General features: G+C 37.9%; 1 protein-coding gene and 1 pseudogene across 2 annotated transcripts; both read left to right on the forward strand.

Moving 5' to 3' along the window:
- Positions 1 to 348: 348 nt before the first annotated feature.
- On the forward strand, positions 349 to 14,308 carry LOC126584145 (nuclear transcription factor Y subunit B-3-like). 2 transcript variants are annotated; one of them, XM_050248616.1, is made up of 3 exons: positions 349 to 418; positions 11,511 to 11,564; positions 13,321 to 14,308. In XM_050248616.1, the coding sequence occupies exons 1-3, from the start codon at positions 403 to 405 to the stop codon at positions 14,130 to 14,132; spliced, it is 882 nt and encodes a 293-aa protein (XP_050104573.1). In that variant the 5' UTR covers positions 349 to 402; the 3' UTR covers positions 14,133 to 14,308. The 2 variants fall into 2 exon arrangements, with proteins under 2 accessions (XP_050104573.1, XP_050104572.1); XM_050248615.1 differs by lacking the exon at positions 349 to 418 and having other exon boundaries at positions 11,414 to 11,564.
- Positions 392 to 5,573, forward strand: LOC126584146 (nuclear transcription factor Y subunit B-3-like; annotated as a pseudogene).
- Positions 14,309 to 14,396: the final 88 nt, after the last annotated feature.

Below are 14,396 nucleotides of genomic sequence, written 5' to 3' on the forward strand. Positions count from 1 at the left end.
ATGCCATGCAAATGAAACCCCTCAGTCCCTGCCTGATCAGCGTGTAAGGGGAATCGTTGCCTTGCCGGCGGTCCGGTTAGAGACGTACTCTCTCACGAAATTAAATTAATAAATTCGCTGCTGTATATCATAATAATCTATTTTCTGATGAAAAAATCGCATTATATATTTGAAGAACAAGTCCTAAACTGATGATCGCAAGCCCAAATGAATACGCGGCGCTACCTGCAACTACGGATTGCCACGTGGGTTGTAGTTTAGAGCAGTATAAAGGTAGATCCTTGCCAAGTAATAGCTTGTTCAAACTTGACTCGAGTCTTCTCCTCTTTCAAAAACTGTTGAGAGAGAGAGAGAGAGAGAGAGAGAGAGAGAGAGAAAGGCAGATCAGGGCAGGAAAATATAATGGAACGATCAGGAGGTTTCCATGGCTATCAAAAGACCACGACTACCCCAAACACAACCTCTGCTTCTGGTAAAACTATTCTTCCTTAATTTTCTTAATAGAAAACTAGATTTTAATCCCTAAAGAAGATGAAGATTAGAAAAATATCTCATACAAGATTAAAATTTGATTTTAGTCCTAGACTCTATTAAATGTCAGCATATGTATTCAATGTCTCTATTTTTTATTTATAATTTTGTGGTGTTCATAAATTAAATATTATGAAAATATATAAATTTTAATTCTTATTTTGGTGAGTATCTTACATAACATAAGAAAATATTTTCGTAGAGATTTTTCGGTACACTTATGTTTTTGTATATTTTCTTATGGACCACTAATTCATTACAATATATTTAGATACGAACATTTCGGTACACTGAGTTAGTATAATATGTTTAGGTACGAACATTTAGGTATACTAGTTTAGTATAATATATTTAGGTATCGACTTTTTGGTACACTAGTTTAGTATCATATAGTTAGGTACGGAATTTTCGGTACACTTATATTTTTGCATATTTTCTTATGTGCCACTAATTTACTACAATATATTTAAGTACAGACATTTAGGTATACTAAATTAGTACAATATATTATGATGCGGACGTTTAGGTACACTAATTAGAGAAAATTAAATAAAATTAATAAATTGAAATGTGTATAATAATAAATATAAAATTTAATGTAATGACATTAAATAAAATATCTATTAAATATTTAAATAAAAATATAATATAAATTTGAATTAAGTACATATTAAGGGACTAAAATCAATATCCAATCCAACATAAGGATTTTATTAAATTTTAATCTTCTTTAAGGATTAAAGTTCAAAAACCCTTTTTCTTAATAATTAACTTCCCTACGTATATTTCTTACTATATATATATGTGTGTGTGTGTGGGTGTGGGGTACCATTTTTATATATCTATTGCATGTATTAGATGTATGTATCTTGGTTAATTCAGAGTCTGTCTGTCCGTCTGTCTTTAAGATCTATCTATCGTTGTATACTCTTAGAAGCAAACGCATGCATTTGCACCAATTTGATGATCAATTATTTCACAAATTAATTTTTAATTAGTTCTAATTCTATCTTCATACAGTTGCGAGGTTTCAGCTCTTTTGTACTCATCCTTGGATATATTGAAGCTCCGTTTAATACTTCCTTATCATTTCATTCCATATTTTTTTCTTTCAATATTAATTGATCAGTGGTCACATACAGACATTCTACCTCCTCCCTCTCTTCCGCTCTCGATCTATATATAAATCTGTTCAGTTTCCTCTATTATATATCATTCTTAAGTCTTGGATTTATTATATATTGGCAAACATATCCATTTGATCGATATCACTGCCACTGGCAGTACTCATCATTTGTTAACTTTGGTAAATATATATCTGAGTCTGAGGAGCTGACTGTCCGGACCAAGAAGATATTTATATATAGATGCCTGAAACTTAATTAGAGGATGCATAAATAGGCATATATAGGCAGCAGGTAGGCTTAGCAATATCAATGTGCAGAAGAATTATAAAATATATGGGTGATGAAAATTGAAAAAGAAGTAACCGCTGATCTCGTAGCCAGAGAAGAGAATAGAGTTTACAAGTGGCAACCATCTTACATGCAATCTATGACTCCATATTAAACAAGTGGCCTCCATGCATGCATATACTAAGGGGTGGATTTTTTTGCCAAATTGCCGTGCCAACCGAATTACCAACCGTGCCATACCGATTTTGTGCCAAATTTTTTGTGCCAATCGGTAATGGTACGGTATTGTACCGTACCGAAATTTCTTGGTACGGTATTGGTAATGGATATCATTACCACGGTATTACCTTACCGTACCGAACATATAATATAATATATAAATTATAAATTATATAATATATAATTATATAACACATATTTATAATATTCTAATAATTTGATATGATGAAAGAGGCTCAACCTCGGTTCAAGATTCCAAATAGGAAGAAGATTGCGGCCAATGTGTGGGATTTATATGTGTTGGAGAAGTCTAAGTTATTTGAAGCAATGCATAATCAAAAGGTAAGTATCACAACCGATACTTGGACATCGGTACAAAACATTAACTACATGGTAGTTACCGCTCACTTCATGGATAGTGAATGAAAGTTGCACAAACGTATCATAAACTTCATAAAGATCACGGGTCATAAGGGAGAAGACATTGGGAAAGTTCTAGAAGTGTGTTTGAACCAATGGAGGATAGAGAAGATCTTTAGCATGGGGGAAACTTCTATTTGTTTTGGTTCGTAACTTCTATTTGGATTGTAAGCTTAATTTTCATCATGAATTTTGATGCATCATTTGAATTATTGTGTGTGTGAATTGTAAATGATGAATAATAGATGAATTTAGGCTACAATGTATGAGATAAAGGTACAATAAAAAAGTTTTGCCCTTGAATTGGGTTAAAAAAGCAAAAACAAATTTTGTTCCAAAACAAAGTGGCAATTACCATTGCCATACAATGCCAACCGAACATTTGGCAATACCGAACTTCGGTATACCGAAAGTTTGGTATGGTAATGGTAATAGATTTTACTAAACCGAAAGTTTGGTACGGTAATTGGTACAAGGGTTTTGGTACGGTAACCGTACCGAACCCACCCTACTATCACGCATCCCCCGGCCCCACTCCACTCACTCTAAGAGATTTTTCAGTGTGACCAGTACACTGGATGATACACCACGTGTTATTATACAAATTATGGGATGTGTGTGTTAAAAAGTTAATAACTTAAAAAATAAAATTTCTCATCATACTTATTAAAACACATGGTGTACCATTTGTGTTATCGTCACAACTTAAAATTTCTCTCATATGTCGGCTTTCGTCTTCTTCTCTTTCCTTGCAGTATGCTATTGCACTTACCATATTATGCTACATTTATATCATATTTATAATGAAGATATGGCTAGTCAACATATGTAAATTTTAACTCTATAAGAAAAATAGCTGATAAATGTTAAGAATGGTAATTTTCATTGCACATTCATACTCTAGTTTTACAATGACTTAACTTTTAATCGAAGCACGAAAGGCAAAACCCTAATAATTACTTTATACTACAATATGTGATTCCTTCCCCTTAATCTGGCTTCCAAAAAGTGACGTACTACGTACTCCCGTGGCCCCAGCTCCACATGACACTTACCACATGTTTTAACATTATTTATATACTCACCACATATTATACTATTATTTATACCTTCTTTTTTTTTTTGGAAATCTTATTTATACCTTCTTTCTATTAAAGGTAAAATCATGTTTTCACATTATTTATATACTCACCACATATTATACTATTATTTATACCTTCTTTCTATTAAAGGTAAAATCTACAACACGTGGTTTATTTCTCTGTTAAAGAGATGAATGAGATGATACAAATAGTTAATATGAGTAGTATTTTTGTTGATTTTTAACATTCGATCTCTGTCTATGTATTCATACCCTTTTGTATAAATGAAAATAAAATTAATGAAAAAAAAAAACATAAATGTACTGCAAGTATTACTCTATTTTCACGATCATTTGTGTACTAATATATTATTTGAGAGTCCATGCAGGGCTGAAACTATCAGATATCAACGTGAGGCCGGCTGAGATGAACCAATACAGCATGGGGATAGGGAGACAAACTACCACCACCACCAACGTTAACAATGTTGTTAACAACAGCAACGTTAACCACTCCTCCTCCGATGCCAATACCACTAATGGCACTGCCGATGACAACGAGTGCATGGTGCGAGAGCAAGACCGTTTCATCCGATAGCCAATGTGATAAGAATCATGCGCAAGATCCTACCCCCACATGCCAAGATCTCCGACGACGCCAAGGAAACCATCCAAGAGTGCGTCTCCGAGTACATCAGCTTCATCACCGGGGAGGCCAACGAGCGCTGCCAGCGCGAGCAGCGCAAGACCATCACTGCTGAAGACGTGCTGTGGACCATGAGCAAGCTCGGCTTTGATGACTACATCGAGCCACTCACCCTCTACCTGCACCGCTACCGCGAGATGGAGGGCGAGCGCGGGTCCTCCACGACCTCCTTAATGAGAAGCGAGTCCTTGGCCAAGGGAGCGGGTACTAGTAGTGGTACCAGCAGCAGCGTAATTGATCACCACCAGTACTATGGCATCTCTATGGCGGCGGTTGCTGCTGCTTTTCATCATCAGCATGGTCATGGCTTTTTCGGGTACATGAACCCGTCCGATGCGTTGGTCTCCAACAATAATGTGAATGCTGCTTCTGCTGCCGCAGCATCTGGATCGTCCACCCAGCTCCAGGGTGGTGGTTCTGCCGCAATGCTATTAGTGTGTATTTATTAGTACCAGTTTAACAAAGTGTTGTTTGTTGTAATGTATATTGTTTTAATCAGAGTGTTGTCTATTTTCGTTCTCACCAGTTGATGATGATCGTGACAAGTATTTAAAAGCACAAGGTGAAGAACCCGTGAACCGGAGAAGAGAAAGACAAGTCCGAGGAGCGGAAACGGGCTTGAAATTGAAAGGGTCGAGCTATTTCTGGGAAGTCTGGTGAAAAAAGTGATGGAGCAGCAAGAGCAGATGCATAAGCAGTTAATAGAGATGGTAGAAAAGAAGGAGAAAGAGAGATTAGCAAGAGAAGAAGCCTGGAAGCAGCAGGAGTTAGACAGACTGAAAAGGGATAAGGAGATAAGAGCCCAAGAGACATCTCGCAACCTTGCGCTCATTTCCTTTATCCAGAATTATTTGGGCTATGAAATTCAAGTCCCCCAACCATCACCAGCAACAGCACCCGAACGTGCACCAGCACAACTGTTGCGAGTTATATATTAGTTAAAGTGTACATAGTAGTTTATTGTCCCACATTGGTGAAGTACATATGTAATACCAATTGTAACTCCTATATATACTCCACTTTGGAGATTAATGAATATATAAGAAATTCTCAAATATTGTTATATATATTTTTTGTATTTACCATGTTTAGTTTAATATGGCATCAGAGCAGTTCGCTCTTGGTGACCTATGTGCTTTAATTTTGTGCCCACATTTTTCGTGATTTCCTTCGTTAAAAATAAAAAATAAAAAAAAGTGAATAGTGTCGTGCTACAGTGCGCGAACAGTGGTCTGTTTGGTGAACAGTGTTCTGGTAAATTGTTTTCATTCCGTTGTGTATCTTTTGTGCCTTTATTGTTCGTGATTTTGTTCAATCGCTCAATATAATCATAGTGTTGTTATACATCTTGGTGGAACAAATAAATGAATAATTGATACTGGGGCCACTGATCATGTGACTAGTGACCCTAGAGTGTTTGATGAGTTATGTGACTATGTTCGTGATCCGTATATTACTAGTGCAAATGGAGCACATTCCCCTGTGAAGGGTGAATGCACTCTCTCTGACTCCAACCTTATCACTGGTCCGTGCTTTACTTGTTCCTGATGTTAAGTGCAATCTTCTGTCGGTTGGAAAACTTCTTGATACCTTATATTGTTCTGTTCACTTATACCTTACGTATTGTTATTTTCAAGACATTCAAACTCAGAAGATAATTGATCGTGGTAAAAGAATAGGGGGTTTGTACATCTTGACTATGGAGGATATTGTTGTTTCCGATTCAAATAATCATCAAGTTTTAAGTGCTAAAGTGGATGACATACATCAAATTTGGTTGTGGCATCGACGATTGGGACATCCATCATTCAGTTATATGAAGCATCTATTTCATTCTTTGTTTCACACTTGTAGTGATTCAGAGTTCAAGTGTGAACACATATGTCATGGCTAAGAGTCATCGTGCTTCCTTTCCCGTAAGTGATTCTAAAGCTACTTTGCCATTTGATTTGATACATTATGATATGTGGGTCAGATGAAAGTTATTTCTAATGGATTCCGTTGGTTTGTTACTTTTATTGATGATTGTACTCAGTTAACTTGGGTGTTCTTGATGAAGAATAAGAGTGATGTTCCGTTACTTCTTCAAGAATTTTGTACAATGGTGTCTACTCAATTTCAGACCAAAGTTAAAGTCTTCATGTCTGATAACGGAGGAGAATATGTGAATCACACTTTGACATGCTTTTTTCGTGATCATGGTATTATTCACCAGACGATTACTCCGTTTACACCCCAACAAAATGGTGTGTCCGAACGGAAGAATCGTCAAATAATGGAGGTTGCTCGCTCCTTGATGTTCGATAAATGTGTTCTTAATCATTTGTGGGGTCATGCTGTTTTGGCTGCTGTGTATTTGATCAATCGTGTTCCAAGTAGGGTTCTTGATTTTCAGACACCGTTTGATATGCTACAAAAACATGTTTATCTTGTTTCTGTATCAAAGTTTCCTCCGAAAGTGTTTGGGTGTATTGCGTATGTGCATGTCTACTCTCATCAGCGGAGTAAACTTGATGCATGTGCTCTCCAATGTGTCTTTATTGGGTATGCTAACAATCAAAAAGGCTATAAGTGTTATCATCCTCTGACTCAAAAAACTTATATTACCATGGATGTCACTTTCTATAAGGAAGTTTCGTATTTTGTGAAGCCCTATTATGACTCTCCACTTCAGGGGAGAGATGGAGTGAAGTGCAGATTCGAAGAGATGGTATGGATGATGTGTTACAGGCTGAGTTGGGAACAGAACCTATTATGTTGCGTGATACTGATCAGTCGGCTACAGATAGTGATCGGTCATCTGTCATTCTCGGAACTATTTCTACTAACGACAGATTATATGTGCCCAGCGAGTTGCCTGTTAGTACAAATTACCTTCTGATGATCGGTTGCCTGCTGATGATATGTCTAACGAGTTGCCTGATGATGGTTCGTCTAGTGATGATTCTTCTAACAGTTTGGTACAAGATGGTGGCATACATGAGGTAAATTCTGACGATTCTTCTACTTATCAGTTGCCTCCACGAGCTAATCGTGGAAAACCTAAAGTACAATATGAGCCTGATATGCATGCCAAAGCCAAATATCATATCAACAATTATGTGTCTACTCATCGTTTGTCCAAACCATATGCATCTTACATATGTCAGCTATCTAGTGTATCAATTCCAACAAAATTGCAAGATGCTTTGTCTGACCCTAAGTGGGTTAATGCCATGAAAGTTGAGATGGAAGCTTTGGAAAAGAATTCTACTTGGGATTTGGTTCCTTTACCAAACGGGAAGAAAGCCGTTGGATGTAGATGAGTGTTTACTATTAAACACAGAGCAGATGGTTCTATTGACCGGTATAAAGTCAGATTAGTTGTTAAGGGTTATACTCAAACCTATGGGGTGAATTATCAAGAGACTTTTGCTCCTGTTACCAAACTTAATGTTGTGCATGTTCTTCTGTCCTTAGCAGTAAACCAGGATTGGCCTCTGTTGTAGTTTGATGTTAAGAATGCTTTCCTTCATGGTGATCTAAATGAGGAAGTTTATATGGATCTCCCACCTTGTATTGACATCTCCTGGAAAAAGTGTTGTATGCAGATTACGAAAGACCTTGTATGGTTTGAAACAATCTCCTAGAGCGTGGTTTAGGAGGTTTACAAGTTCAATAAGGAAGTTTGGGTATATCCAGAGTCATTTAGATCATACTTTATTTTTAAAACGACAAAATGGTAAGCTAACTGCATTGATTATTTATGTTGATGACATGATAGTGACTGGTGATGATTAGAAGGAGATACAACACCTTCAAAAGTACCTAGCTACTGAATTTGAGATGAAAGAATTGGGTAAATTGAAGTATTTTCTTGGAATCAAGGTTGCACAATCCAAGCATGGTATTTTTCTGTCTCAACGGAAGTATGTTCTTGATTTGTTAGCTGAAACAGGAATGTTAGATTGCAAACATGTTGATACTCCGATTGAGCAGAATCATCTTCTGGGCTTATTTCCAGATCAAGTTCCTACTCATAAGGAACGGTATCAGAGGCTTGTGGGGAGATTAATTTATTTGTCTCACACTCGCCTTGACATTGCTTATGCAATTAGTGTGGTAAGTCAGTTTATGCACTCACCTAGTGAAGCTCATATGGATGCAGTAACCCGTATTTTGAGGCACTTGAAGATGGCTCCTGGCAGAGGCCTGGTTTTCTCAAAGAATGGTCATTTGAATGTCGAAGGGTATACAGATGCAGATTGGGCAGGTTCTATCACTGATCGGCGATCTACATCTAGATACTTTACGTTTGTGGGTGGTAATTTAGTTACTTGGAGAAGCAAGAAATAAAAAGTGGTGGCTAGGTCAAGTGCAGAAGCTGAGTTTCGTGGTATGTCTCATGGTGTATGTGAGTTGTTGTGGTTGAAAAAATTGTTGAGAGATCTTGGGTTTAAACCCAAAGGTGCTATGAAACTTCATTGTGATAACAAAGCTGCTATTGAGATTGCTCATAATCCAGTGCAACATGATCGAACAAAACATGTGGAGATTGATCGACATTTCATTAAGGAAAAATTGGATGCTGGAATTATTATGTTTCCGTTTGTGGGATCTGAAGATCAACTTGCAAATGTTCTTACTAAGGCTGTGTCTAATAGTGTGTTTTCCAACTCGCTTGACAAGTTGGGCATGTGTGACATCTTTGCACCAACTTGAGGGGGAGTGTTGCGAGTTATATATTAGTTAAAATGTAAATAGTAGTTTATTGTCCCACATTGGTGAAGTATATATGTAATACTAATTGTAACTCCTATATATACTCCACTTTGGAGATTAATGAATATATAAGAAATTCCCAAATATTGTTATATATATTTTTGGTATTTACTACCAATACCAATATCGGTAGTACCTAAATATGATCACCAACGCGTGGAAGGAAATGGGAAGGCGGACAATGGCATGCAGAGAGACCTGATGTTGGTGAGCCATAGTGATGCAACGAATAGAAGACGGCCAGAAGCTGAAGTACAAGCCCTCATAACGCAGCGGGCTGCTTTCGAACACAAGTTTTGCGTTGCAGGTACTCCAAAAGGACCCATATGGGAGGAGATATCTGTTAAGATGCATGAAATGGGCTACGTCAGGTCAGGAAGGAAGTGCAGGGAGAAATGGGAAAACATAGGAAGGAAGTGCAGGGAGAAATGGGAAAACATCAACAAGTATTTCAGAAGGTGCATGGGATCAGACAATAAGCGCCCTGCAAATGCCAAGCTTTGTCCATATTTTCATGTGGAGTTGCTCCATAAAAGCGGACTTGTAATTTTCGGGAATGGCTTTAACCGCACAATCAACCAGAACGAGGCCAATATTGAAAAACAGTAGCAAAAGAGTGAAAAAGGAGTAATGACGGTATTCAAACATCTTCTAACTTGTGATTTTGATAACGGATGGAGGGACGGAGAGAGAGAGAGAGAGAGAGAGAGAGAGAGATGAATGCTGCTCTGATCTTTGATGGATGGCTAATTGATGTTTAGTTTTGTGGGTCGTATTGTTATCTCATATCTCTGGTGATCTGGTGAAGAAGTTGTATCTCGATTACTTTTTATATCATATTGACGTTTAACTTTGTATCTCGATTGAACTTTTTATTGCACTTAGCAGAGGCGTGGTGTTTGCTTTGCTAATCGAAAGAGGGTTTGTTAGAAAGAAATAGACGATGGGAATTGCAAATAAACAAATTAAATGATCCCATCGCTTTGATCAGGGATTTCGTTAGTTATGTTTCACTGCCGCCGGATTATTCATTATTCAGACGAAGTTAACCTTCAAACAACATTCAGAAACAGAAGAAGAAATGAATGTGGGATCATTAATTTTAAGTGCAGATTAACACGTGCTTAAAGTGACTGGGCCATAATACAATGCATGAAAGAAAAACGAAGACGGATAAAATAAAAAGTAAACCAAGCAAGTAGCAGACATCCATTAATTAATCATGTCATTTATTTAAGGGTAAACAATCATACAATAGATTGCATGTTATTATGCATATAGATATAGGACATGATTGCCGCGCCATTGGCATGATTCAAGCCTGGTTCATAAAGAACCAAACCGCTCCCAAAATGATGGGGATGACCAGGATCAGAGCAAGAGCGGGAGGGTGCAGCGGACCCATCAGCAGAGGCCCCAACAACACAATGGCCGCCACCAAAAGGAATACCAGAATGGAGACACTCACTTGATCCATATTTTCTTCAAACTATAATACCAACAGTTGAATGGCGATGAATGTTGGAGGAATGGTGGCGGTGGTGGTGGTGGTGGTGGTGGGGTGTATATATAATGTGCATGGGGTGTAGGGATACAAGTACAACGATTGGGAAACGATGCCATGCAAATGAAATCCCTCAGTCCCTGCCTGATCAGAGTGTAAAGGGAATCGTTGCCTTGCCGGCGGTCCGGTTAGAGACGTACTCTTTCACGAAATTAAATTAATAAATTCGCTGCTGCATATCATAATAATCTATTTTCTGATGAAAAAATCGCATTATATATTTGAAGAACACGTCTTGGACTGATGATAGCAAGCCCACAACCTTTTTACATTTGAGTCAAAAAAAAAAGAAAAGAAAAGAAAAGGCCCAACTAAGTATTACGTGATCCGGTTATGACACAGTGATTCGTCTCAAGTGTTGGACCATATACTACCGAACACTAAAATAAACAAATAAAAATAAAATGAATACGCGGCGCCACGTGTAACTAGGATTGCCACGTCGGTTGTAGTTTAGGGAAATGGCTCATCTCCGAATTCCTTCCTTCTAATCGACCAAATTCGGAGATTCAAACTGTTGAAATTTAATTCAACGGTTACAAACATAGACTCACTTTAAAATTATAATAATTTTAACCGTTTGATCAAATTTTAACAGTCCAAATTTTCAGACTTTATGGATTAGGAGGAAGGAATCTAGAGATGATTCGTAGTTTAGAGCAGTATAAAGGTGGACCCTTGCCAAGTAATAGCTTGTTCAAACTTGACTCGAGTCTTCTCCTCTTTCAGAAACTGTTGAGAGAGAGAGAGAGAGAGAGAGAGTGAGAGAGAAAGGCAGATCAGGGCAGGAAAATATAATGGAACGATCAGGAGGCTTCCATGGCTATCAAAAGACCATGACTACCCCAAACACAACCTCTGCTTCTGGTAAAACTATTCTTCCTTGATTTTCTTAATAATTAACTTCCCTACGTATAATTTCACATTTCTTACAATATATATATATATATATATATATAAACCCACACGATCTTCTTGATATATATATGTGTGTGTGAGTGTGTTTGTGGTACCATTTATATATATCTATTGCATGTATTAGATGTATGCATCTTGGTTAATTCAAAGCCTGTCTGTCCGTCTGTCTTTGAGATCTATCGATAGTTGTGTACTCTTAGAAGGAAACGAATGCATTTGCACCAATTTGAAGAATCATTTATTTCACAAATTAATTTTTAATTAGTTCTAATTCTATCTTCATACAGTTGCGAGGTTTCAGCTCTTTTGTACTCATCCTTGGATATATTGAAGCTCCGTTTAATACTTCCTTATCATTTCATTCCATATTTTTTTCTTTCAATATTAATTGATCAGTGGTCACATACAGACATTCTACCTCCTCCCTCTCTTCCGCTCTCGATCTATATATAAATCTGTTCAGTTTCCTCTATTATATATCATTCTTAAGTCTTGGATTTATTATATATTGGCAAACATGTCCATTTGATCGATATCACTGCCACTGGCAGTACTCATCGTTTGTTAACTTTGGTAAATATATATCTGAGTCTGAGGAGCTGACTGTCCGGGCCAAGAAGATATTTATATATTGATGCCTGAAACTTAATTAGAGGATGCATAAATAGGCATATATAGGCAGCAGGTAGGCTTAGCAATGTCAATGTGCAGAAGAATTAGAAAATATATGGGTGATGAAAATTGAAAAACATGTAACCGCTGATCTCGTAGCCAGAGAAGAGAAGATAGTTTACAAGTGGCAACCATCTTACATGCAATCTATGACTCCATATTAAACAAGTGGCCTCCATGCATGCATATACTATCACGCATCCCCCCGCCCCACTCCACTCACTCCTCATCTGTCTGCTTTCTTTTGTCTTCTTCTCTTTTCTTGCATTATGATGTTGCACTTACCACATTATGTTAAATTTATATCATATATATAATAAAGATATGGCTCGTCGACATATGTAAATTTTATCTCTATAAGAAAAATAGTATAAATGTAGTATGAAAAATTTAAGAATAGTAATTTTAATTGCACATTGACATTCTAGTTTTGCAATGACTTAACTTTTAATCCATGCATGCACGAAAGGCAAAACCCTTAATCTGGTTTCCAAAAAGTGACGTACCTACGTACTCCCTTGGCCCCAGCTCCACATGACACTTAACACATGTTTTATCATTATTTATAGGGGTGTGCTATCCACACACCTCTTTTTACTTCTCACACACCTTTTATTAATTTATGTTCGTTGATCTTCTTTAATTCATCCGATCCAACGGCAAAAAATTAGAAAAATGTGTGAGAAGTAAAAATGGATGTGTGGATATCACAATCGTATTTATACCATCTTTTGAACGGAGGTTGTATACTTACCACATATTATAATATTATTTATACCTTCTTTTTATTAGAGGTAGAATCTACAACACGTGGTTTATATCTCTGTTAAAGAGATGAATCAGATGATCCAAATAGTTAATAGGAGTAGTATTTTTGTTTATTTTTAACATTCGATCTCTGTCTATGTATTCATGCCTTTTGTATAAATGAAAATAAAATTAAAGAAAAAAAAAACAAACATAAATGTAATGCAAGTATTACTCTATTTTCACGATCATTGTGTACTAATATATTATTTGAGAGTCCATGCAGGGCTGAAACTATCAGATATCAACGTTAGGCCTGCTGAGATAAGCGAATACAGCATGGGGATGGGGAGACAAACTACCACCACCACCAACGTTAACAATGTTGTTAACAACAGGAACGTTAACCACTCCTCCTCCAATGCCAATACCACTAATGGCACTGCCGATGATAACGAGTGCATGGTGCGAGAGCAAGACCGTTTCATGCCGATAGCCAATGTGATAAGAATCATGCGCAAGATCCTACCCCCACATGCCAAGATCTCCGACGACGCCAAGGAAACCATCCAAGAGTGCGTCTCCGAGTACATCAGCTTCATCACCGGGGAGGCCAACGAGCGCTGCCAGCGCGAGCAGCGCAAGACCATCACTGCTGAAGACGTGCTGTGGGCCATGAGCAAGCTCGGCTTTGATGACTACATCGAGCCACTCACCCTCTACCTGCACCGCTACCGCGAGATGGAGGGCGAGCGCGGGTCCTCCACGACCTCCTTAATGAGAAGCGAGTCCTTGGCCAAGGGGGCGGGTACTAGTAGTGGTACCAGCAGCAGGGCAATTGATCACCACCGGTACTATGGCACCTCTATGGCGGCGGTTGCTGCTGCTTTTCATCATCAGCATGGTCATGGCTTTTTCGGGTACATGAACCCGTCCGATGCGTTGGTCTCCAACAATAATGTGAATGCTGCTTCTGCTGCCGCAGCATCTGGATCGTCCACCCAGCTCCAGGGTGGTGGTTCTGCCGCAATGCTAAATGGTGAACACCATCAGCTGCCACATGCAAATGGTGCAAATGGTGCAAACGGTGGAGCATGAAATGCACTGGAATGGAATCACCAGAGTGCTGACTGGTGAACTGAATAATGTAATGTTACGTCGCGCCGTCCTTCGAGTTGTAGTGTTTTAATTTGAGCCAAGTAGTGTAATAAAAGTAAAGACGCTCTAGTCTCTGTTGTCTGCTTTAATTGGTGCTGTTTTTTCTTAAATCTTAGTTGAACGCCATCCGGCATTGTCTCTAGACTCCACGTTTAAACCTTTCATTTTAAGATTAGTCGGCACACAACATAAAACACACAAAAA

The sequence above is a fragment of the Malus sylvestris genome, chromosome 10, assembly GCF_916048215.2.
Source record: "Malus sylvestris chromosome 10, drMalSylv7.2, whole genome shotgun sequence".
Lineage (NCBI taxonomy): Eukaryota > Viridiplantae > Streptophyta > Magnoliopsida > Rosales > Rosaceae > Malus > Malus sylvestris.